At 44.0% G+C, this 21,680-nt stretch overlaps 2 protein-coding genes across 20 annotated transcripts in view; one reads left to right on the top strand and one right to left on the bottom strand.

Moving 5' to 3' along the window:
* Positions 1-19,356, top strand: part of PDSS1 (decaprenyl diphosphate synthase subunit 1) — a 40,460-nt gene extending 21,104 nt beyond the window's left edge. Inside the window, exons 5-11 of one of the 6 annotated variants that reach the window (XM_059892510.1) lie at positions 1,048-1,189; positions 2,697-2,808; positions 2,927-3,036; positions 10,030-10,110; positions 10,205-10,318; positions 15,549-15,629; positions 16,516-19,356. In XM_059892510.1, coding sequence (XP_059748493.1) covers positions 1,048-1,189; positions 2,697-2,808; positions 2,927-3,036; positions 10,030-10,110; positions 10,205-10,318; positions 15,549-15,629; positions 16,516-16,569 — 694 coding nt within the window. In that variant the 3' untranslated portion in view covers positions 16,570-19,356. 6 annotated transcript variants of the gene reach the window in all.
* ABI1 (abl interactor 1) overlaps positions 19,347-21,680 on the bottom strand; it is an 87,851-nt gene continuing 85,517 nt past the window's right edge. For all 14 annotated transcript variants that reach the window (XM_059892739.1, XM_059892740.1, XM_005214262.5 and 11 more), the window contains one exon: positions 19,347-21,284. In XM_059892739.1, coding sequence (XP_059748722.1) covers positions 21,109-21,284 — 176 coding nt within the window. In that variant the 3' untranslated portion in view covers positions 19,347-21,108. The remainder of the gene's footprint in view (positions 21,285-21,680) is intronic.

Genomic DNA, 21,680 nt, shown 5'->3' with positions numbered 1-21,680 from the left:
TCTCCTGAGAGAACGTGATATTTGAAAAGTAAGCTAGAGAATAAGTGAAACATTTGGTTAGCATGTGTTTGATCCAGGCTTCTGTTTTTAGGTTCAGAAAATTCAGTTGGTTATTTTCCCAGTTTGATTTTCTCAAAATTCGGTTTTTTTAAATTTCCCTAGAAGATTATGGTGATAATAATCATGATTAAAAAGAAATTGAAGTCCTCTTTTAGCTGTAGAACTCACATCCATGTATCTTCTTGGAGTGCTTTTCCTGTATTTTCTGTTAAATATGGGAAATGAAAGTTTAAATTTCAAATGCACAGGTTAAACATGAATTGGAACTCATACTCCAGTATGAATGAATTATCAATTCATATTGATAACCAGTGTCAGTAGCCAAGTGGAATTATGAATTCCAGCTATCTTGGTTATGGAGGTCTTCGTGCTAAACATGTGGTGGTGGTGATTTAGTCACTAAGTCGTGTCCGACTCTTGCAACCGCATGGAATGTAGCCCGCCAGGCTCCTCTGTCCATGGGATTCTCCAGGCAAGAATACTGGAGTGGGTTGCCATTTCCTTCTCCATACTAAATGTGTAAGATGGTATAAAAAGGTTTGAATAGTGATTGGTGGTTCTTTAACACACGATTCTCTAGGTTGCTTTTCGCCTATCTTCCCCATCAATTTCTGAAATTTAGTTGTAATCTAATTGTAAACTTGATCAACTGACCAAGACCGCTGTTACAAGACATAAAGACAATTGTTATCAGTCCAGTGCCCAGACTTATAAGCTATTTATCCTCCTTTTGTTGTTCATTATACAAATTTTACTTCTTAATGTGGTGTCCCGAAAGCATAATCTTGATTCACAGTATCTCCTGTGTTTTTAAATGTTCTCCAAATGATAGCATTGGCTGTGTAGGGAAGCCGAAGTTTTTATACAGTTTCTTTCAGAGAAATAAAATTCTTTATCCTAGATCCAATGTCCACTTTTCACAAGATGATTGCTGAGAAGGTTATTAGGTGGCATCTCTGTTAAAAAGCATTGCTTTCTGTTAACTAGAAATGTGCAAGCAAGCCAGCGTGCCATTGCCTTAATTGCAGAAATGATCCATACTGCCAGTCTGGTGCATGACGATATCATTGATGATGCAAGTTCTCGGAGAGGAAAACACACCGTTAATAAGATCTGGGGTGAAAAGAAGGTACGTGCAGCTTTTTGGGTTTTTTCATCTTTCATATTAAATGCCACACTCTTTGGATTGCATTTATTTTTCAGATTTGTCTCAAATGATGAAAATGTGTTTCATCAAATGTGGTCTTCTAGCTTTCAAAATAGTTTCTTGTATATAGCTTTCATCTATATACAGATGTTTGATTGTAGATAATACCATAGAAAAATAAACTTACTATTTCTATTTAATCACAGTTTTACATAGAATTCGGTTAAGGAAAGCATATTTGTAGTTATCCAAAAAGTGTCTCTTATGAGGAGTCACACCTTTTACTCGGGGTGGAGGTGGATGTTGTGAGCCTGTAAGTCACGATGTGTACAGTGACTTTATCAGTGTGCATTTACAGTTATGTCAGGGTACCTCATACAGTGTATGTTGTATAAAATGATGTTTAGTTGGTAAACAAACTGAACATCACTAATTTTTAAATGCCGGAGAACTAATAGACAATAAAAACTTGGAACTTCTCTGGTGGTCCAGCAGTTAAGACTCCACGCTTCCACTGCAGGGGGCATGGGTTCAATCCCTAGTTGAGGAACTTAGGTCCCACGTGCTGTGTGGAATAAAGACTGAAAATGTGGTTATGTTGCATATTCTAGGGATTAAAATTTCCATGAACTCTATCATTTATAACTACTCTTTAACACTTATGCATATCCTTTAAGTATGCAAATTAGTATACTTGATTATTGCATATAATCCAATCATATGGTTTATAATTAATGGCAAACAGTGCAAACATTTAACTCATCATCTAAAGAAGATTGAAAAAGTATCCATGCATGTTCAGTGAAAAAATGTCTTGTTCTGGAATGATAGGCCGTGTAATAGTGTACTAAGAGCTTTGAACTTGGAGCCAGGGTTCCTTGGTTTAGGTTTCATTGAGCAAAGCACGCGTGGGGCCATGGTGTGTGCCAAGTACTAGCTGGGTGATTCACAATCTGTGCCCTTAGGGGTTTGGCAAATAGGAAAAAAGTGGGAAGAGAGCAGTGCCCGAGGGGCGCTGTGCTCACAGGTCAGACCGAGGGGTCTCAGTGGACCTCCTGCAGGTACCGCCTGAGCTAACCCTGCACACGAGGCACCAGGTGAAGGGGAGGGGCTTTTTGAGCAGAAGAAACAGTAAGTGCAGAGGTGTAGCCACACGGTGTGATGGGAGAACGAATGGTCCAGAACTAAATGAAGGCAGTGGGATGCATTTTGTGGTGGCCAAGGATGAAGCCAGGGCGTCAGGCACTTCCCATCTCCAGGCGTTCGTTTCTTCAGCTCTCAACTGGAGAGACAGACTGGGTAATCTCTGAGAGCCAAGAGATTTCAAACAGGGTCCCAAACGTGTAAAATAATCCCGCTGAGGAAGAGGAAAAACGGAGACCCAGGATGAGCCCTCTCTCCCTCCCATTCTGGACTTCTCTCCTGAGAAACTTCATTGTTGGCTCCAGTGCTCGGACACTTTTCTCTGAAGGTTTTTCTTCTTTTCTAGGCTGTCCTTGCTGGTGACTTAATTCTTTCTGCAGCATCAATAGCTCTGGCACGAATTGGAAATACAACTGTTATATCTATTTTAACCCAAGTGATTGAAGATTTGGTGCGTGGTAGGTTAATTCTGACTTTTCTTCTTTATTCATTCTTAGTATTTTACCAGCTCTCCCCCCCCCGCCCCCTGCCAAAAACAAAACAAAACCCTCACCTGGCCACTTTCCTTCTTTGTAGGTGAATTTCTTCAGCTCGGGTCAAAAGAAAATGAAAATGAAAGATTTGCACACTACCTTGAGAAGACTTTCAAGAAGACTGCAAGTCTGATCGCCAACAGTTGTAAAGCAGTATGTACGTTCTGTTTCTTTTCAAGTTAAAAAAAAAAAGCTTTCTAGCTCTTTCTTCGGAGAAGGCAGTGGCACCCCACTCCAGTACACCTGCCAGGAAAATCCCATGGATGGAGGAGCCTGGAAGGCTGCAGTCCATGGGGTCGCTGAGGGTCGGACACTACTGAGTGACTTCACTTTCACTTTGATGCACTGGAGAAGGAAATGGCAACCTACTCCAGTGTTCTTACCTGGAGAATCCCAGGGATGGGGGAGCCTGGTGGGCTGCTGTCTATGGGGTCGCACAGAGTCGGACACGACTGAAGTGACTTAGCAGCAGGAGCAGCTCTTTCTTGGGAGCTAATTCTCATAGAAAAAGTTGCACTGGAAAATCTTAAAATAGTGACCAAAATCCCAAGAGTAATTGAGAAAAGAATTGCATCCCCAGACAGCAGAGAACTTCTGCTGTGGTTTTCATTTTTGCTGTTTAGGCATCAACTTTTTATCTTTCCTCCTAGGAGTCGAATCAAGACAAGCTTTCTAATATATTCCCCAACCTGATTTCCAAATGGGTGCAACATTTTGAACAACTAAATGGTCTCCCTCATGGTTACCACACCCCGTTTTGTACATTTTACATGTAAAAAGTTATAAAGTGCTCTGCTGTGTTCTTAAATATTGACCTGGGTGAAAATATCCGACTAACAGATTGTACCAGTGTTCTGTGTCCTTTTCTATGAGTAATAAATCCCTCCCAGTTCTAGGGACTATAAAAAAGTCCTTCTGCTTCTGAGTATCAGCTGAGCCTGAACCATAACTTTTCTGTACCCATTGCTTTCTCATGGCCTTCCCTCCACTCTTCACATAATTTCCTTTTTTAAAAATCAATATTGTCTTTAATCATTCAGTGCTAGCCCACGGATGAGAGACAGTTCTCTACCTAGAATTATTCATCTGACCGTCTTTCAGCCTAGCAGAGACGCAGGATGAAAACTGGGCCAAGTAAGAGTCCCTGTGATTAAAGCAGCAAGAAGGGGAGACTGCTAAGGGGCACGTGTCAATTGCTCTCATGATACACTCTTAACATAATTACAGTTGAAGAGAGCTTTTTCTCAGGCCTCTTAGGTGAAAAAGCCCCTTGCCAGTAATGTGTCTGGAAAAATATCAAGAAATGTGTAATTGTAATTGAGCCAAAAAAGAATGAAGACAACACTTCTTCCTAAAAAGACCCAATTAAAACCCAAAGGAATGTGAATTATGTAGACCATGATGGCCACAATCTCAGCCATTTTTGTCTTTTTATTGAAAGAGCATTTTTTCTTAATTTCCCAGAAATTGTGAGTGTGGTTTTCTAAAAAAAGAGAGACAAAAATAGGATAGGCCCGAGAATGCTAAATTAGAAAAAAGAAAAATTTTAAATGGTGGCCTTCAATCTTAATTAATCTTAAGAACATTGATGTTTCATTGTTCATCATACCCTTGATGGCCAATGTCTCCATGCAGCTGGAGACCCAGGCTCACTAGTGTGTTAGGTGACAGTGAAATCGTCCCAGGCCTGAGGCTGCAGAGAGAGAAGCACAGCCGTTAGTGGGGCAGTTGGATCTGAAACACTGAGGGTCATTGTCCGCAGAGTGGACATTCCACAGGGCAGCGGCGCTTGCTGCCCCGGAGCCAGAACGGGAGCGCGCACTCAGTGAGCCACGCCATCGGGGAGAGACTGCATTCGCTGTCCTCTGCTTAGGAAGCCAAAGACAGGGCCGCACGTGTATTCGTTCATAAAGAGGGCCTGGTCCCTCACAGGTAGGCAGGTACAGGTGGACCTCATTAAAAATGAAATGTCTCAGGCTGTCCACTAGGAGGCAGGCTGCCATCAGCCCTGAACTGCCACTTTTCTTGTGATTTATTCCTGAGCTCCAGAGCTGTTAGAATTAATAAAGCAGGATGCTAGTGTGAGCTCCCTGAATAAAAGTTTTTATATATAAGTGCCTATGGGGAGAGATGTTCCAGAGGTGTTATATATTCAAAACTATTTTTATGTGGTTTTGGTATTTAAACGCAGACACGTGGGCTCTGAGAGAACACACGCAAAGCAAATTAGAGACACCAAAAAGAAGGGGTAAGAATTTAAACATCAGAAGCATTAGAGAAGAACTAATGAACCTCAGGACGTCATGGCAATTTGAAGGAAACCTCACAGCTTGCAGTTCATTGTCCTAAGGACTGTTTAATGAAAAATGGTATTAAATCTAAGAGAGGGCTGTTCAGGATTGTTTTGGGACACTGACTGATGTTAAAATAGAAGTAATCTTAAAAGGTGATTGGCTCTTTGTTTCTGTACATAGTCATGCAAAATACATTATGTAGTTTACCCGTGAGCTGTGCCTTGTTCCCCAGAAAGCCTCACGGGAATGAGGCCAGAGGGTCTGGCGGCCCACCCAGTGTTTTCCAGTCAGACGGTAGCTGAGCGGAGATTTGAACCAGAACTGGGTATGATAACCCTGCAGATTCATGTATTCATTCATTTTCTCGTTTGTTTTTCCCCTGAATTTCTGTTCTCTCAAGTGCTGCATGTGGCCTGGAATCAGTGAGCTACTGTCAAAGCTGCAGGGGGCCGCCCCAGAGCCTCGGGTTGTGAGTCAGAGCTGGAGAACGCCTACTTTTTATATGATATTCTTATCTAGTCTACACGTAGTCCTTATTCAAATGTTAGTAGCTCTCATAATATTGTTAGAACAAGTGGGAACGTTGTTTTCTGGCCCAGGATCTAGTCTAGGATCTCATGTTGCATTTAGTTGTCGAGAATCTTTTTTTTTTTTTCAATTTGAAATATAGTTGTATTTTAGGCATATAGGAAAATGATTCAGTGATTTCATATATATATATATATATATATGATTATTTCCACTATAGCTTATTATAAGGTTTTGAATATAATTCTCTGGCTGTATAGTAAATCCTTGTTGTTTATCTGTTTTACTTATAGTAGTTTCTGTCTCTTAATCCCATATTCCTAATTTATCCCTGCATCCAGTGGTAAACATAAGTTTGTTTGCTGTGCCTCTGTTTCTGGTTTGTATTTAATGATTCATTCTTATTATTTTTTAGATTTCACATATAAGTGACATCGTATAATATTTTTTTCTGACTTACTTCACTTAGTATAGTATTCTCAAGTTCCATCCATATTGCTGCAAATAGCAGTATTTTATTCCTTTTTGTGACTGAAGGATATTCCAGTGTGTGTGTGTGTGTGTGTGTGTGTGTGTACACACACACATACACATCTTCTTAAACCAGTTTTCTATTGCTGGGCACTTGGGTTGCTTCCGTGTCTTGGCTTCGTAAGGCTGCTGCCATGCACGCTGGGTGTGTGTGTGTGTCGCAGATGTGGTGCTAGGCCGTGGTGTGGAGTGGGCTGGGCTGGGGCCTGGGCACCGTGGCTGCAGAGCTTGGGCTGTGGCCTGGGACCTGGGCTGCCTCTGTGGCCGGCCTCTCCCAGGACCTGTTGGCCCAGATCCAGCTCCAAGCAGGGGTGTGAGGCGGGCAAACCAGAGCTGTTGACTGGGGACTGAACCGCTGTGTGCTCCTCCCAGGGGCTGTCTGCCCAAGGCCCATGGTTAACATGGTTGCCTGTTTTCCCACAGCCACGCTAACCAAATGTAGCCTTAGACTTGAGTGTTTGACAGTCTGACAGATGAGAAATGGTGTTACAATGGAGTTCTAATTTACACCTCTCTTTTCTGGTGAAGTAGAACTCCTTTTAAGATGCTGAAGGGCTGTTTTCAGTTCTTTAATTTTTGTGAATTGTATATTCATGTCTTTTGCCCATTTTCTTGATGGGTGGTTGGTCTTTTCTCCTCAGTTTTAAAAAGTTCTTTATATATGAAGAACATTAACCCTTTATCTGTGATTTTATGTTGAAAAAGTTTTCTCCCAGTGTTTTCCATTGGTTTCTGACAACCACCCGTTTTGGTATTTTTTTAATATAATGGTGGAGCTCCAATAATCTCCATTATTTTTAATAAATAAGACCACAGTACGTATATTAACTCTCATAGTGATGTAAACACTCCCTTTAAAGACAGAGATGCTCGATAGATGTCAAGGGCTGTGCCCTTGTTGATGTGATCTTTCTGCTGGTTTTGAGGAGAGGTGCAGAGGAGTCTCCTGAGAGGTGTGGTCCTTACCGCCCACCCTCGACTCGTGCGCCCTGTGGCCTGGCTGTGGACCTGCTTCAGACAGAACAGTTAGCTGAGCTCCGCTCCACCCTCCCCAGGACTCAGGTGGGGGGCGACTCTGAGGCTGAGACGACACGCGTGCGTGTCAGCCTGCCCCCTTTCTGGTTTGGGTTGTGTCCCTTCTGACTTTCCTGGTCAGACAGGCCTCACGGGGCAGGGGCAGCAGGGGAGGGGTGCTCTTCACGCCATCTTGGGCAATCTGAGCAGCAGTGTCTCTTTACTGCCTGGCTTTGCGGGGGCGGTGAGGCGAACTCAGGGCTCTCTGCTTCCTGAGCGCCATGACCAGCCTCTCTGAGCCTCGACTTTGAGGCCCGTTAAAGGCAGCAGATCCATGTGATCGGGACCAATCTGAGGCAGACCGCCTGGGGTTCGGTCCTGATTTCGCCACCTCCTCATCCTGTGACACCTGGTCTCCGCTGTGTCTCGGCGCCGGCCTCCTCAGTGAGTGGCAACGTGAGAAATCTCAGGATAGTGCCCAGCAGAGTGCTAAGTGGTTGTTGACTTTTACCCTTATCAGCCCCAGAAGAGGTATTATAGGCTGTTGTGAGATCTAAGATGAGGCACAGTGCTTATCCTATGTACTCCAGACATTTTAATCCACTGAGTTTAGAAATAGAATGGCGTTTTTAAAAATCGACTTCTCAGGAAGGAAGTTTGTATTTCTGTGCTGCTTTGTGCATAGGAAATAGCATCACCCTCTACAGAACTGCTTTACGAGTTATTTCTGTCTAGAAAGGGGATGTCTTTGTTTTCTGGGCTCAGCATGTCCCAGGCTGCCCGAGCCTGGCTATGCACTCATTCTCTCAGCCAGGTTGATGCACTTCTTGACTTCTTTCACAATTTCTGCACTGTCTCCCCCGGTGGTCTCATGGATCCCTCCCTACAGCCCACTGTGGGTCAGTGCCTGCCGGTGGTAAGGTCTCTGCTGTTGAGAGCAGTTGAGTTTTTCATTCACTCAAGTGAGCGGCCGCCTGGCCTTTTACCACGTGTGCGTTTTTATCGAGGACACATGACCAAACATGACACAGGCATGGGCTTCACTCAGTCCCTGAAAACCTGCTCAGGTTATGTGTTCCGGCTGCGGCAGCAGACCAGGACACTCCCCGGCTCCTGTAGGCACAGCAGCGGAGGAGGAGGGCTGGTCACAGTCTCGGCAGACACTCGGGGTTACAGCTAGACGCCCGCGGTGTGCAGAGAGCATGGGTGGCGTCACGTGTCCTCCTTCCAGCCTCTGCTGTGGGCGCTTGTGAGCCTTGGCTTTACAGACAAGGAAACTGAAGCACAGACAGGATCACGAAGGTCACGTGGTAACTGAGGGGCAGAAGAGCAGCCCCCCGGGCTCACTGTGGCGCCCACCTGCCTGTGCCCAGCAGGGTCCCCCGTGTCCCCAGAGGCCAACGAAGGAGAGGGCTGAGGTCAGACAGGAGGCCCAGGTCACTGTGGCGCCCACCTGCCTGTGCCCAGCAGGGTCCTCCGTGTCCCCAGAGGCCGACGAAGGAGAGGGCTGAGGTCAGATGGGAGGCCCAGGTCACTGTGGTGCCCACCTGCCTGTGCCCAGCAGGGTCCCCCATGTCCCCAGAGGCCAACGAAGGTGAGGGCTGAGGTCAGACGGGAGGCCCAGGTCACTGTGGCGCCCCCCAGGCTCACTGTGGCACCCACCTGCCTGTGCCCAGCAGGGTCCCCCGTGTCCCCAGAGGCCGACGAAGGTGAGGGCTGAGGTCAGACAGGAGGCCCAGAAGAGCTCTGTCTGGCTCTCGGGGCCAGTCCAGGCCCTCTCTCCCCTGGAGGAGTGTTCTCCCCCACCCCACCCCCCTTCTCTGAAGTGTGGCTGGGCCTGCTTTGCATGCTTAGCAGAGCAGTGGGAAAAGTGCTGAGTAACCAGTGCCAGCTGGGCTTTTTGAGTTTTACAGGAGACTTAGAAGTCCTACTCCCTCAGTGACCAGGGAAAAAAGCTTTTATACAGTTACCTGACTTCTTGTGAGAGAAGCATGGAAACGGTAGGACCGGGGACTGTCCTTAGGTAACGCAAGAACCACACCTGTGTCTGAAGCGTGAGGCTTGAGGCTGGTACAGACACCAAGAAAAAACAGCTTTTCAGAATCAAGTGAAATCAACAAAAATGATTATAAGGACTACAAATGGGGAAATGAAGTATGGCCACATCCTGTGTACGATTAGATCAGATCTCTACTCCTAAAATAAGGGTAAGTCAGTAGAAAAATAAAAATAATGCCAGCAGTTGGACCAGGTTTGCCAGGCACTGGAAGACAGCATTTCAGATACTGTAGTCTGTTTGGTTTGCACGTCAGAAAGACTGACTAGCAGAACTGGTCTTTTTTTTTCCTTTTGAAAGTCGCTCAGTCGTGTCCAACTCTTTGCAACCCCATGGACTGTCCATGGAATTCTCCAGGCCAGAATAGTGGAGTGGGTAGCCTTTCCCGTCTCCAGGGGATCTTCCCAACGGAGGTCTCCCGCATTGCAGAAGTGGTCTAGTCCTATCTCATTTTTCCCTAAGCGGTGGGAAAGATGGCCTGTCTAGTGAAAAGAGGTGGGAAAGGCGAGTTTTCTTGAAATTTAAAAAAACAGTCTGAGACTGAAGTCCTTTATTCCATAGGTCAGACACACAGGCACTCTGTGATTGGTCTCCTGAGAGCAGTCTCTCCTGGCTGCACACCCAGCCTCAGGGCCCCTTTCCTGAGGAGGTGGTGTGAATCCCCGTGGGGCCGCCACCCTGCGTCTGCCCTCCAGCAGCTTACCTCGGGATCCTCTGTTTCAGGTCTCTGTCCTGGGATGCCCTGACCCAGCGGTGCATGAGATTGCCTATCAGTATGGGAAGAACGTGGGCATCGCTTTTCAGGTTGGTCTACTGCTCTGGAGGGGTGCGGTCCAGCGGGCATGGCGGTGGGGATACTGGTGTGGCGGGGCTGTGACAGCCCTTTCTTCCTCTCCAGCTGATAGACGACGTCCTGGACTTCACCTCGTGTTCTGAACAGATGGGCAAACCGACTTCAGCTGACCTGAAGCTTGGGTTAGCCACTGGCCCCGTCTTATTTGCATGTCAGCAGGTAGGTTTTATGCACTTGCCTGGGACACACTTCCGGGAGGCCCTGTGAGACCGGTACCTGCCGGGCATAGCTGATGGGAAGGTTAGATGAGGTGGGAGCGTTTCTAATAGACCAGAGTTCTAGATGTGATCCCAAGTACAGGACTGAAGCATCCAAGCCAGTCATTTTTGCCTCTGAACTCTGGTTCCTTGTCTGTAACATGGAGAAGATTATAAGCTTCCTTCCAGGGCCACTGTAAGGATGATATTCATGGAGATACTGTGTGCATTAAGTGGCGTGTGCATTTAAGGAAACACTGCGATCATTTCTGTGTGTCTTGGGCACTGACAGGGTAGGCAGTTTCCACATCTCCATTATAGGGCTGGACTTTGTGCATCAGAGCCCGTTAAACAGGCACAGGAAGGCCCCCAGCAGGAGTAATTCTCCAGTTCTAGAAATTTAACCGGACTGTTGGCTGCTCTCAGCGAGCCTCTGCCATTGCCTCAAAAATGTCAAGAGCAGAGGGATGCACTGGGACCACAGTTTCTTCTTGGTCCAGATTGAGGGGCTGTCTATTAAGGAAGGAAGTAAAGCTTCCATCATCTTCCCCTTAATATGCATGAAAAACTGGAAGCTTCGGAGAAGCCTCAGTGACTTGCAGGGCAGACCCGTCCAGATCCTGCTCTGGCCCCCGGCCACGCTGCTTCTGGCTTGCCAAATGCTCTCTTTGAAAGAAGTAGGACATTAGCTGGTATTTGGACTTCTTTCTAATAGATTTTCATCTTCATGTTTAATTCATTACTTAGCAAAGCTAAATGTTCATCACCAGGCTGTGAAATTTAGAATTAGCTCTTTGGTTCAGAATGTTGTAACTTGTCGTCTGCTGAAGATTTTGCCTCCATTTCTCTCAGAATTTACAAAGATAACTCATGTTTTCCATAGACCTCAGTGATTCCATTTGTGTTTGTTTTTTCTTATGGTCAGATTTTTAAAAATTGGATCCATTTTGATATTCTAAAAACCAGTGACCTTGCTTTTGCTCAGTTTCTGGTATAAGAAAACAGTCTTATCTTTTAGCCATACACAGGGAGATACTCAGAGAAGGCGGGTGCCTGGGGGCAGCAGGGGACAGAAGAGCGAGGCCGGGGACAGGCTCTGGGTGGCCCCTCGGGAAGCTGAGGCAGAGGTGAGAAGTGTGAGGGCTGCTAGGAGTGGCTCCTTTCTTCTGACTTGCCCAGCCAGAATTCAGAGCAATACGTTCTGACAGAAATCTGCCAGATCACCTTGTGTGCATTAAAGCGTGAGTGAGGGACTTTTTTTTTTTTTTAACTCTGAGCTCAAAAAAGCAGAGGATTCACAAGCCACGTCCATGTAATCCACGCCTCTGATTAGAAAGAGGCAGCACTGGCTGCAGACCCGCGGCTCCTTCCCGGGCCCCAGTGAGGAAAACTAGGGTGAGGAGCCACAAGCTGGGCCCGGCACTCTTGTGGCCCAGCCACAAGCCCTGGTCCCTGGGCTATCAGGATGCCTGGGGAACGCGCCTCTCCCTAAAGAAGCCTGCAGTCTGCTGAAAGTCTCAGGGGGCTGTGCCGTCAGAAGTCTCCCCAAGCCTACCTAACTGTCCTGAGCCCCTGGGACTCAGTTAACAGCAGGGTCCCACTTCAACCTTAGGATGCGGAGTGTTTGCCTCTTCTGATTGTGTTTGACCACGAATCTATTTCAGAAGAAACACATTTACTTTCCTATCCTCGAAGGAGTATCACTAATTCTGCCTGCAGATATGGAGGGAGTGACATCGGAGGGCAGTGGAGCACTCCCACAGATGGACTTGTCAGTTGTCTACGAGATTAAGAAGTGATGGTCTTTTAAAAAAGGAAAAGGGACAAACAAAAGCATGCAGTGTACGAAAGCACAGCTGTGTATCACGGGGACGCCCCAGCATCGCGACTCACCCTCACTGGCCAGGCTTCTCCCACCTGCCCAGAAAAGGAGTTAAGGCACAGCCTTTGGAGTGAGGCCGAGCAGGATGACGCTCCAGACAGGACTTGTTTCCTGAGCAGACTGACTTTTCTGTCTTGAGGCGCACGGGCCTACTGTTAGTCAAATGTTTTAGTTCTTTTCAAATAAAACATCACGTCTAGGCTCTACTAGTTCACACTGTCAAAAATTAAGATTCTTGGTCAGAAATTTGTCAAGATTTGTGGGCCTAAAATTGACTTGGGATAAAACAGTTTCCATAAAATAACATGAGACTGTGCAGTATCTCCACTGAAGGCAAACGCATTGCTCTTAACCTCTGATCTCACAGCTCCTTTGTGGGTAGGTCGTATGTCCCTTCTGCAAATAAGAAAGTGATGCTCAGACTTGGCCAGAAGGAAGCCTCGGGTAAATGGTACAGCAGGCTTTGCATCCTCTCAGACCAGTGTCATGTCCCCACATGCTCAGTATTACTGCTGCTGCCTGTGGGGATCAGCGCTGGTGTCCAAAGGGCCTGTCTGAGCCCCCAGAGGCCACCCAGAGCAGGGAACTGGCTTCTCCCATGCTGGAAAGGCTCTGAAGACACTCAGGAGTCCGTGTCAAGCCTTTGCTATTTGCCCATTTAGTGGAGTAATTCCAAGATGCCTGTCATCTTTTTCCATAGGTAGGTGTGTTTTGTTTGCAGATTAATTTTTGAATTTTTCCACTTAAGAACATTGAGTTTCATTGCACCAAGACAAGCAACTTTGGAAGACCACTATTCCTTTCATTTAGCACGCTGACTTGTCTTACAGTTGGGAGTTTGTTGATAGAAACCCCTTCTGTTTGGAACTCACTGTTTTTAAAATCTCTCAGAAGGGGTTTTTCAGTCCACTGGGAATTGAAGAAACTCTTCCACGTCTCTGGGGCAGTCCCGGAGATGGCAGCACGCTCCATGTGCATGTGTACACATGCTACTATCTATAAAAGACACAAACCTTAACGTTAAAGTAAACCTTTAAAGAATAGAGATTGGATTTCAGGATCTTCAGAAACCAAATGGAAGTTGTTTTCTTCTTTGGTGAGATTATATTTGTTCCCAAATACCCTTGAAAAGCTCTCTCCTTCCTTCTTCTGCATCTCTTCCTTCTGTGATCAGTCAGCAGACCTAAATGTCAACCTGTAGTCATGCTTCCAACTGCCGACACCACCACCACCAGCCCCGCACCAGCTGCACGGGCTTCTGCTATTGTTGTGAGTGTTGCCGCCTTAGAGTCACCCCCAACTTTTGCTTGAGTAACAAGCACACCACAGTTTACCAACCACCTTTTGTCATTAGTTTACGGACAGACCTCACAGTCAAGACTCTGATTTCGGCCACAGGTGACATCCTCTTAAGATCAGAGCCCAGGCAAGAAGAACCTTCCTGTCTCAGTGCGTCTGCAGGCAGGCCGGCACTCCTCCCGCCTGGTGCATTTCTCATGTCTTCTCTCAAGTTTCTGGAACAGGAACGCCTACGGGAAGAGTTTGATATTTGCATATTAAAACTGCATATACTTCATGCTTCAAAGGAAAGATGTAGTCAACACTCAATGGAAAAAAAAAATTTTTCCCCCAAATTTTGCTTTCTCAGTGCTTTTCATAGTAAAAGGAATCAAGAGAAACCATCCCATCAGCATATTTTACTCCAGTTGTTGGTACTGCAGGAAAATGCTCATCTCCCCTAAAAAAGGCAGTTTTACCAGTTGTTGGACCAGTATCACATTAGCTTTGAGGATACGCAGCCTTCTAGAAATCCAGTTGTGAAATGTGGTGTTAAGTAACTGAGACCCTACTTGGTTTGACTCTTACCACTAAAATTGACTGATGGGAGCTTTCCTATGAAACTTACATTTTTGGTTCTTAAAAGACCAGTACCTGAAACTAATCACTGGTTTTCCTTTAAGAACTAACCAGGTGCCGCTCTTTACATTTCATAAAGTTATCAGCCGCCTCTCCTTTGTCTGGACACGTACTTTGTTCAAAAAGGAACATTCTTCATTCGTCATTTGCTGCCATCTAGTTGAGATTTTTCTGTGTGACCTATTTTCCCTTCCAGGATTACTAACACCATGGTGGTTCCAGGACAAAGCTGACTTCATCCCCCAGGCGCCCTGCCAGGGGAGCACTGGCCACTGCCCTGAGCACTGCCTGGCCGGAACCACACACCTTGTAACCTCATTTCACGGACTATAAGCTGTTAGAACAGGTTTCTGATCCTGTAGCTTGGCTCCTTCCTAACATAGACGAGGTGGAGGAGCTCAGCTGTGGCAGCGGCAGGCCTTGAGCTTGAGTCTAGAGGAGGAAGTGATTTGGTGTCTTGGCTTCCTGGTTCTGTTCCTGGTGACAGTACCCTTACCTGGTTGCTAAGTACTACAGGACAGATTTTTCTCCTCATTGCACCTTGGACCTGTTTTCTGTTTTCCTCTTAACTGCCATCTGCTTAAACTGGTGTTTAGAATTCACTCCAGTAACCTGACTGCCGCTTCTGTCTTGGTCTCCTCTAACTCCATGATTCTCAACCTTGGCTGCATATTAGAAATGCCCAAAGTTTTTAAAATATGACGCCGGGGCCAAACCCCAAGCCAGCTGAGTCAGAACCTTAGGGAGCAGATCCAGGCAGCTGCACCAGAAGCCTCCCCAGCTGACTGCAGGGCCGGTGGGCGTCTAGCAGTGCTGCCCTGGTCCATCCATGAGCTGAGCTTTTCCTGGGAGTCCCTCTGCTCAGAGACTGGTGTCTCTCTCAAGTGAGACGCAGTTTAGGACTAAAAAGCACAAGGCTCATCCTCGTCTTAGGCCGGTGATTTGATTTTCGTAGTTTGTAGGCAGGACCGGCATCCCCTGGGAATGCACTAGAAGGGCACCCTCAGGCCCCATGGCTGCTGAGTCAGAAACTTCAGGGGAGAGGCCCAGTGGGCCCCCAGTGACTTGGGCAGCCGAGAGCTTGAGACCCTGAGGGAAGCCAGCAGCTGTCGGGGTGCATGCTGGCTCCTCCCCTCTCACTCAGCGTTGGACCCAGCAGAGAACACGCGGCAGAGTGAGCACTGGTCGAGGCACCTCTCAGGGCGTGGCTCGTCGCTGGGCCTGGAAGGAGGCATCCTCTTCACTCTGCTGCTGTAATTGGTACAGCTTGCTGCTCCCCCACCCCCATCATTTAAACCTTTGATCATCTTCTTTTTTTAACCTGTTCTTACAAACTGAAGCTTTAACATTTGATTTCTCCCAAGAGCTCTAAATAGGTTTTCTTTCTGGTTAGTTCCCAGAAATGAATGCTATGATAATGAGACGGTTCGGTTCACCAGGAGACGTGGACAGAGCGCTACAGTACGTATTACAGGTGAGACGATTTCAAAAGGAAGAGTGGCAACAGTAGGTATGGTGCAGTGGAAGAGTCCTTTGGTAACCAAATTAATGTAACGAGTTTTAGACGCAAGACCAAGTTTGGTCAGGGAGTGTTCTATGTTTTCCTCCAAGAGTTTTATTATGTCTGGCCTATGTTCAGGTCTTTAATCCATTCTGAGTTTATTTTTGTGTGTGGTGTTAGGGAGTGTCCTTGCTAATTTAGTTTTACATGAGGCTGTCCAGTTTTCCCAGCACTGTTTACTGAAGAGACTGAAAATCACTGTATAGTCTCATCTCTTTTGTGAGATGAGGTGACCATAGGTGCGTGGGCTTTCCATCCTCTGCCACTGACCTGCATTTGCTTTCATGCCAGTATCATACTGTCTCGATTACTATAGCTGTAGAGTAGGTACAGTCTGAAGTCAGGAAGCCCGATTCCTCCAGCTTCATTTTCCTTAAGATAGTTTTGGTTATTGAGGGTCTTTTGTGTTTCCATACAAATTGTAAAATTTTTTGTTCCAATTTTATGAAAAACACCATTGTTGGTAATTTGATAGGGATTGCACTGAATCTGTAGCTTGTCTCAGGTAACAGAAGTCCTTCTGACAATATTCTTTCGAGGACGTGGTATGTCTCTCCCTCCGTTCATGGTGTCTTTCATTAGTATCTTCGTTTCCTGCATACAGTTCTTTTGCCTTCTTATGTAGGTTTATCCCTAGGCATTTTATCCTTTTTGTTCCAGTGGCAAATGGGACTGTTTCCTTAGTTTCTCTTTCTGATCCTTCATTATTAGTGTATAGCAATGCAAGAGATTTATATGTATTTTCTATTATGCAACTTTACTATTTTCTGGTGGCATATTGAGGATTTTCTATGTATAGTATCATCGAAAAAGAAAGAGAGTTCCAGAAAAACATCTACTTCTGCTTTATTGACTATGCCAAAGCGTTTGACTGTGTGGATCACAACAAACGGTGGAAAATTCTTAGAGGTGGGAATACCAGACCACCTGACCAGTCTCCTGAGAAATCTGTATGAAGGTCAAGAAGCAACAGTTAGAACCGGACATGGAAAAAGACTGGTTCCAAATGGGGAAAGGAGTATGTCAAGGCTGTATATTGTCACCCTGCTTATTTAACTTATATTCAGAGTACATCATGAGAAATGCTGGGCTGGAGGAAGCACAAGCTGGAGTCGAGACTGCCAAGAGAAATGTCAATAACCTCAGATATGCAGGTGACACCACCCTTATGGCAGAAAGTGAAGAACTAAAGAGCCTCTTGATGAAATAGGAGAGTGAAAAAGTTGGCTTAAAACTCAACATTCAGAAAATTAAGATCATGGCATCTGGTCCCATCACTTCATGGCAAATAAATGGGGAAACAATGGAAACAGTGACAGACTATTTTTTTGGGTTCCAAAATCACTGCAGATGGAGACTGCAGCCATGAAATTAAAAGACGCTTGCCCCTTGAAAGAAAAGTTATGACCAACCTAGACAGCATATTAAAAAGCAGAGACATCACTTTACCAACAAAGGTCTGTCTAGTCAAAGCTATGGTTTTTCCAGTAGTCATGTATAAATATGAGAGTTGGACTGTAAAGAAAGCTGAGTGCTGAAGAATTGATACTTTTGAACTGTGGTGTTGGAGAAGCTTCTTGAGAGTGCCTTGGACAACAAGGAGATCCAAGCAGTCCATCCTAAAAGCAGTCAGTCCTGAATCTTCACTGGAAGGACTGATGCTGAAGCTGAAACTCCAATACTTTGACCACCTCATGCGAAGACCTGACTCATGTGAAAAGACCCTGATGCTGGGAAGGATTGAAGGCAAGAGGAGAAGGGGACAACAGAGGATGAGATGGTTAGATGGGATCACCAACTCAATGGACCGTCCCCAGACACGAGTCCGAGTAAGCTCCACGAGTTGGTGATGGACGGGGAAGCCTGCTGCAGTCCATGGGGCCACAAAGAGTTGGACAAGACTGACTGAATGAACTGAACTGACTGATGTGTAGTATAGTATATCATCTACAGACCATGATGGCTTTACTTTTCTATGCGAGGCAATCACTGTTGAGTAATAGCAGTGAGTGGACATCCTTGTCTTGTTCCTGATCTTGGCAGAAATGCTTTTTCGCCAAGGAGAATGTTGTTTGCTGGTGGTTTATCATAGGTGGCCTTCATGTTGAGGTAGGTTCCCTCTACGTCCACTTTTCTGCAGTTTCTGTCAATTTTGTCAAAAGCTTTTTCTGCATCTATTAGAAATGATCATATGGTTTACATTCTTCAGTTTGTTAATATGGTGTGTGACACTGGTTGAATTGCATATACTGAAGAATCCTTGTATCCCTGGGATAAATCTTACTTGGTCATGATGTATAAACCTGTTAATGTGTTGTCAAATTCGGTTTGGTAGTACCTTGTTGAGGATTTTTGTGTCTAAAACGTGTCATATTTTGAAACACTTGGTAAAGAAAATCTGAGTCCTTTCAATCATGATGCTACAGATATCTTGTTCTGAATGACAGGGAACCAAGCAGAAGAAAATAAAATCAACTATATGTCTTGATATTTCCATAAACATTTTGACATAATAGAAATAGTAAATATAATTATTTTACTAGTGTTTAGCTTTTTGAAAGAACCAACATAAAAACATGGTTACAAAATGGAATGCAAATCTCTATAGGGTAAAGATAGAGGAAAGAGAAGGAGCAGTGGTTTCCTCGTCTCAGATGAGATGAAGTCAGAAGTTGATGCTACATGACGACAACAGTGACCAATAGAAGGACTGAAGACAAACAGTCTGGTCAAGCTGGGAGACAGTACGGCTGGGCTTAAACACGTCTTAACAGAAAGGCAATAGATAATTAAAACCAACAGACAAAACTGGTGCCTTTGGAAGAAGAAACTTGATTTTCATTTAAGCTCTTCTATATTATGAATGTATTATGTTAAGTTGCACTTAGAGTTTTACTGTATCAATTTTAGTGTATGTGTAACTTAAAAACTAATACTTAAATGAAAAATAGGGGGAAAATAGATGGCTACTTGGTATTAATGAGTTCACTGCTTGGCATGGTAATAGAATAAAAATGTGCTTCAGTCTGAGAAAGTGGGAGAGACACAGAGAACATTAGAAACAACGTCCAGCTCTTAATCAGATCTCCAGAGGATGTTTTAACTCACTGTAGCAGGACTTTAAAGAGCTGACCCCAGTGGCTGACGTGCATCTGTTCTGTTGTATTTTCTTCCGCGTCCGGTAGAGTGATGGTGTGCAGCAGACAACCTACCTCGCCCAGCGGTACTGCCACAAAGCGGTGAGCGAGATCAGTAAACTTCGACCATCCCCAGAAAGAGACGCCCTCATACAGCTTTCAGAGATGGTGCTCACAAGAGACAAATGACACCTCTTTCTGGTATTTCTGGCAGCTATTTTACCAGATTGTGCCTCAAAAATTCTGTGGAATACACTTTGCTTCATGTGCAGATAACCAAAAAAATCATTTAAAAAGATCATTTCCTTATTAATGGGACTTTTTTTTTATTGGCAAAGTTTTTCAGAAAACTTTCTAAATGTATTTAAACCATCTGAATCTGTCATTCTAGTCCTATAAACTCTAATCGAGGTATCTTGATGGTTATATGTGGTATTGTTTACACAGTTATAGTAGCCACATGTAAAGCCATTACACAAATAAATAATCAATGTTAAAATTCATATGGTTTATCTTGTTTCACCATAGGAGTAAAGATCATAAAACTGAAGTCTACATTTCAGTCCACGTTAGATTTTAACAGTATCCAAAATTTCATATAGGAGAATGGTTTATTATAAAAGACTGTACATAAAATTTAGACAACAGGTTATATACAAAATTAAGAGAACAGTCCACTTGAAAAAAATGAAGAAGGTAGCTGATCACCAGTGATACTAAAATCATGTTTAAGATTAACAAAGGCAAAATGCGTATGCAACAGTCACATTGATTTGGTAGCAATAATGGCCTTTAATTTTCAGAAATAAACATCTTGCACTAGTCTTAACATTTACTATACTGTGGTAAGTCTGAAACGCCCAGTAGTACATAACTAGAAATCCAAACAAATCATTGAAACACAGAAACCCACGACTGAGTGCTCTACTTCAGTGTCCTAGGCAACAGAGAATTATACACGATGAGAAAACACCCCTCGAACCCTCCCTTAAGGGGAGACACACAAAGTGCACATGTTGCATTTCAATTATGTCAAAAGACAGCACAGATCTGTTGGCCAGGTATATCCCTGTTCAATGATTAATACATGGCGCACCTTTTCCCCCCAATTACTTTACATTTAAAATCTTTTTATGTTGCAAGTGCCAGGTAATGGGTTAAACAGTGCCTATTCAAAAATCCATTGCATTCACTTCTACCAAAAAAAAAAAATATGTAAAAGATAATTAGCATTTCCTATCATTGAATCAGTATATGACAGTCCACTGGAAAACCAGAGGACTTGGAGCAGTCCTTAAGAATCTCACCTACAGCATGTGCACTTTGACATATTATCTTAGCTTTGAAAAAGCTACTTTAGAAAAGGAATTCAGTAGACTGACTTGTAAATAACCATCTGTGATTTTAAATTCTGCAAAAATCAGCCACTGCTATTGGGATAGGTTGAGATAAGGCTAAATTTTTTTCCAAGTTAATATATTGAGAAAATAGAACCATAATTCTGCAATAAATCGGTATCTTTTATTTATCATTATTTTTAAAGCAAACCAGTGAAGGAAAGGACAAAAAAACCTTTGGTTCACTTACGTATTTATGAATGGAAAAAATTTATAATGCAAATTCACTGATTAAAAAACTTAGGTACAAATTACAACATTACAGGTAACCCTTTGTTTTTGTTTTACGTGGAGAACTTAGAGACTCAGTTCATTTCAAGAGACCTAAGTACGTGTACTCCAAGAATTACACAAATTGGAAGCATCTTGGATTTTTTTTAAGTATATTTCAATACATAAATTTGTATGCATGCTTTAAACAAACTATATTTCAAGAATGAGAGAGTCTAAACAAAAAGTATGACCAGCACCAGCATTTAAGTTTTCTGATTTTTAGTATTAGTTTGACAGAGCGTTAGTAACCATGCTGCACTGAGACATGTGATGGCACGATCTGAATCACGATTTATTAAATAGATCCCACACCCCCAGAATATTTAGGCTGGTCATCAGGTTAACAATGTGTAAGTAAGTATGTAAGCATAATCTGTGACAGGCAGCCTCGTGTAGAATGCTGCTCAGCAATCCACAAACTGCCTCAGAGATTTATGCTTATAAGTAGACATTCAATTATACCAATAAAACAGCATGTTCTGAAAATATGGGCACATTTTAAAACATTTTAAGACAATTCTGTTAACCATAATAGTCCCACAGTATGACTGAGTGATAATACGAATCTACTTTAAAAGCAAAAATTTAATCAGTATAGTGCATGATTGATTCCACATAGTTTCCTGGGAACAGACCAGTCACTCGATTGCAGACTCCTTCATACCAGCCATCGTCGTTTTTCTTTATTACATAGATGATTGCACCCTCCATAAACGACAGCTCATCATCCTTGTCTTTTGTATAATCGTATATTGCCACAACTGTGGAGAAGAATTGGAAGATCATGTGAGTGCATTATATCCAAAGTTTAATTGAATTTTTAAATGTAATGCCAACAAATAGTATAGCAAACCCAAGCTTTTTATGAATACTCTTAATTCTTAAATCTATATATCCAGGTAAGTCAAGTACCCAACTGTGTGCCTAAATCACTAGCTTGATCTTCAGGCCAAACTGACAAATAACTTGAGAAGTCAAGAGTTCTACCAACCTATTTCGGAAAGGTCTCTGAATTTTAGTATTTATTACATGTTTCAATTCATTTGTTCAAATATCTACTAAGTGCCAACCATATGCAAAGCACCATTTATCAAAGTAACTATTGAGTGAAGCTGCAGAGCCAATCAGTAAACCAGGTAACAACCCGAGCTATCTAA

The sequence above is a fragment of the Bos taurus genome, chromosome 13, assembly GCF_002263795.3.
Source record: "Bos taurus isolate L1 Dominette 01449 registration number 42190680 breed Hereford chromosome 13, ARS-UCD2.0, whole genome shotgun sequence".
Lineage (NCBI taxonomy): Eukaryota > Metazoa > Chordata > Mammalia > Artiodactyla > Bovidae > Bos > Bos taurus.
Note: the sequence above shows the minus strand (reverse complement) of the source record. Positions and strands in the feature narration are given on the sequence as shown.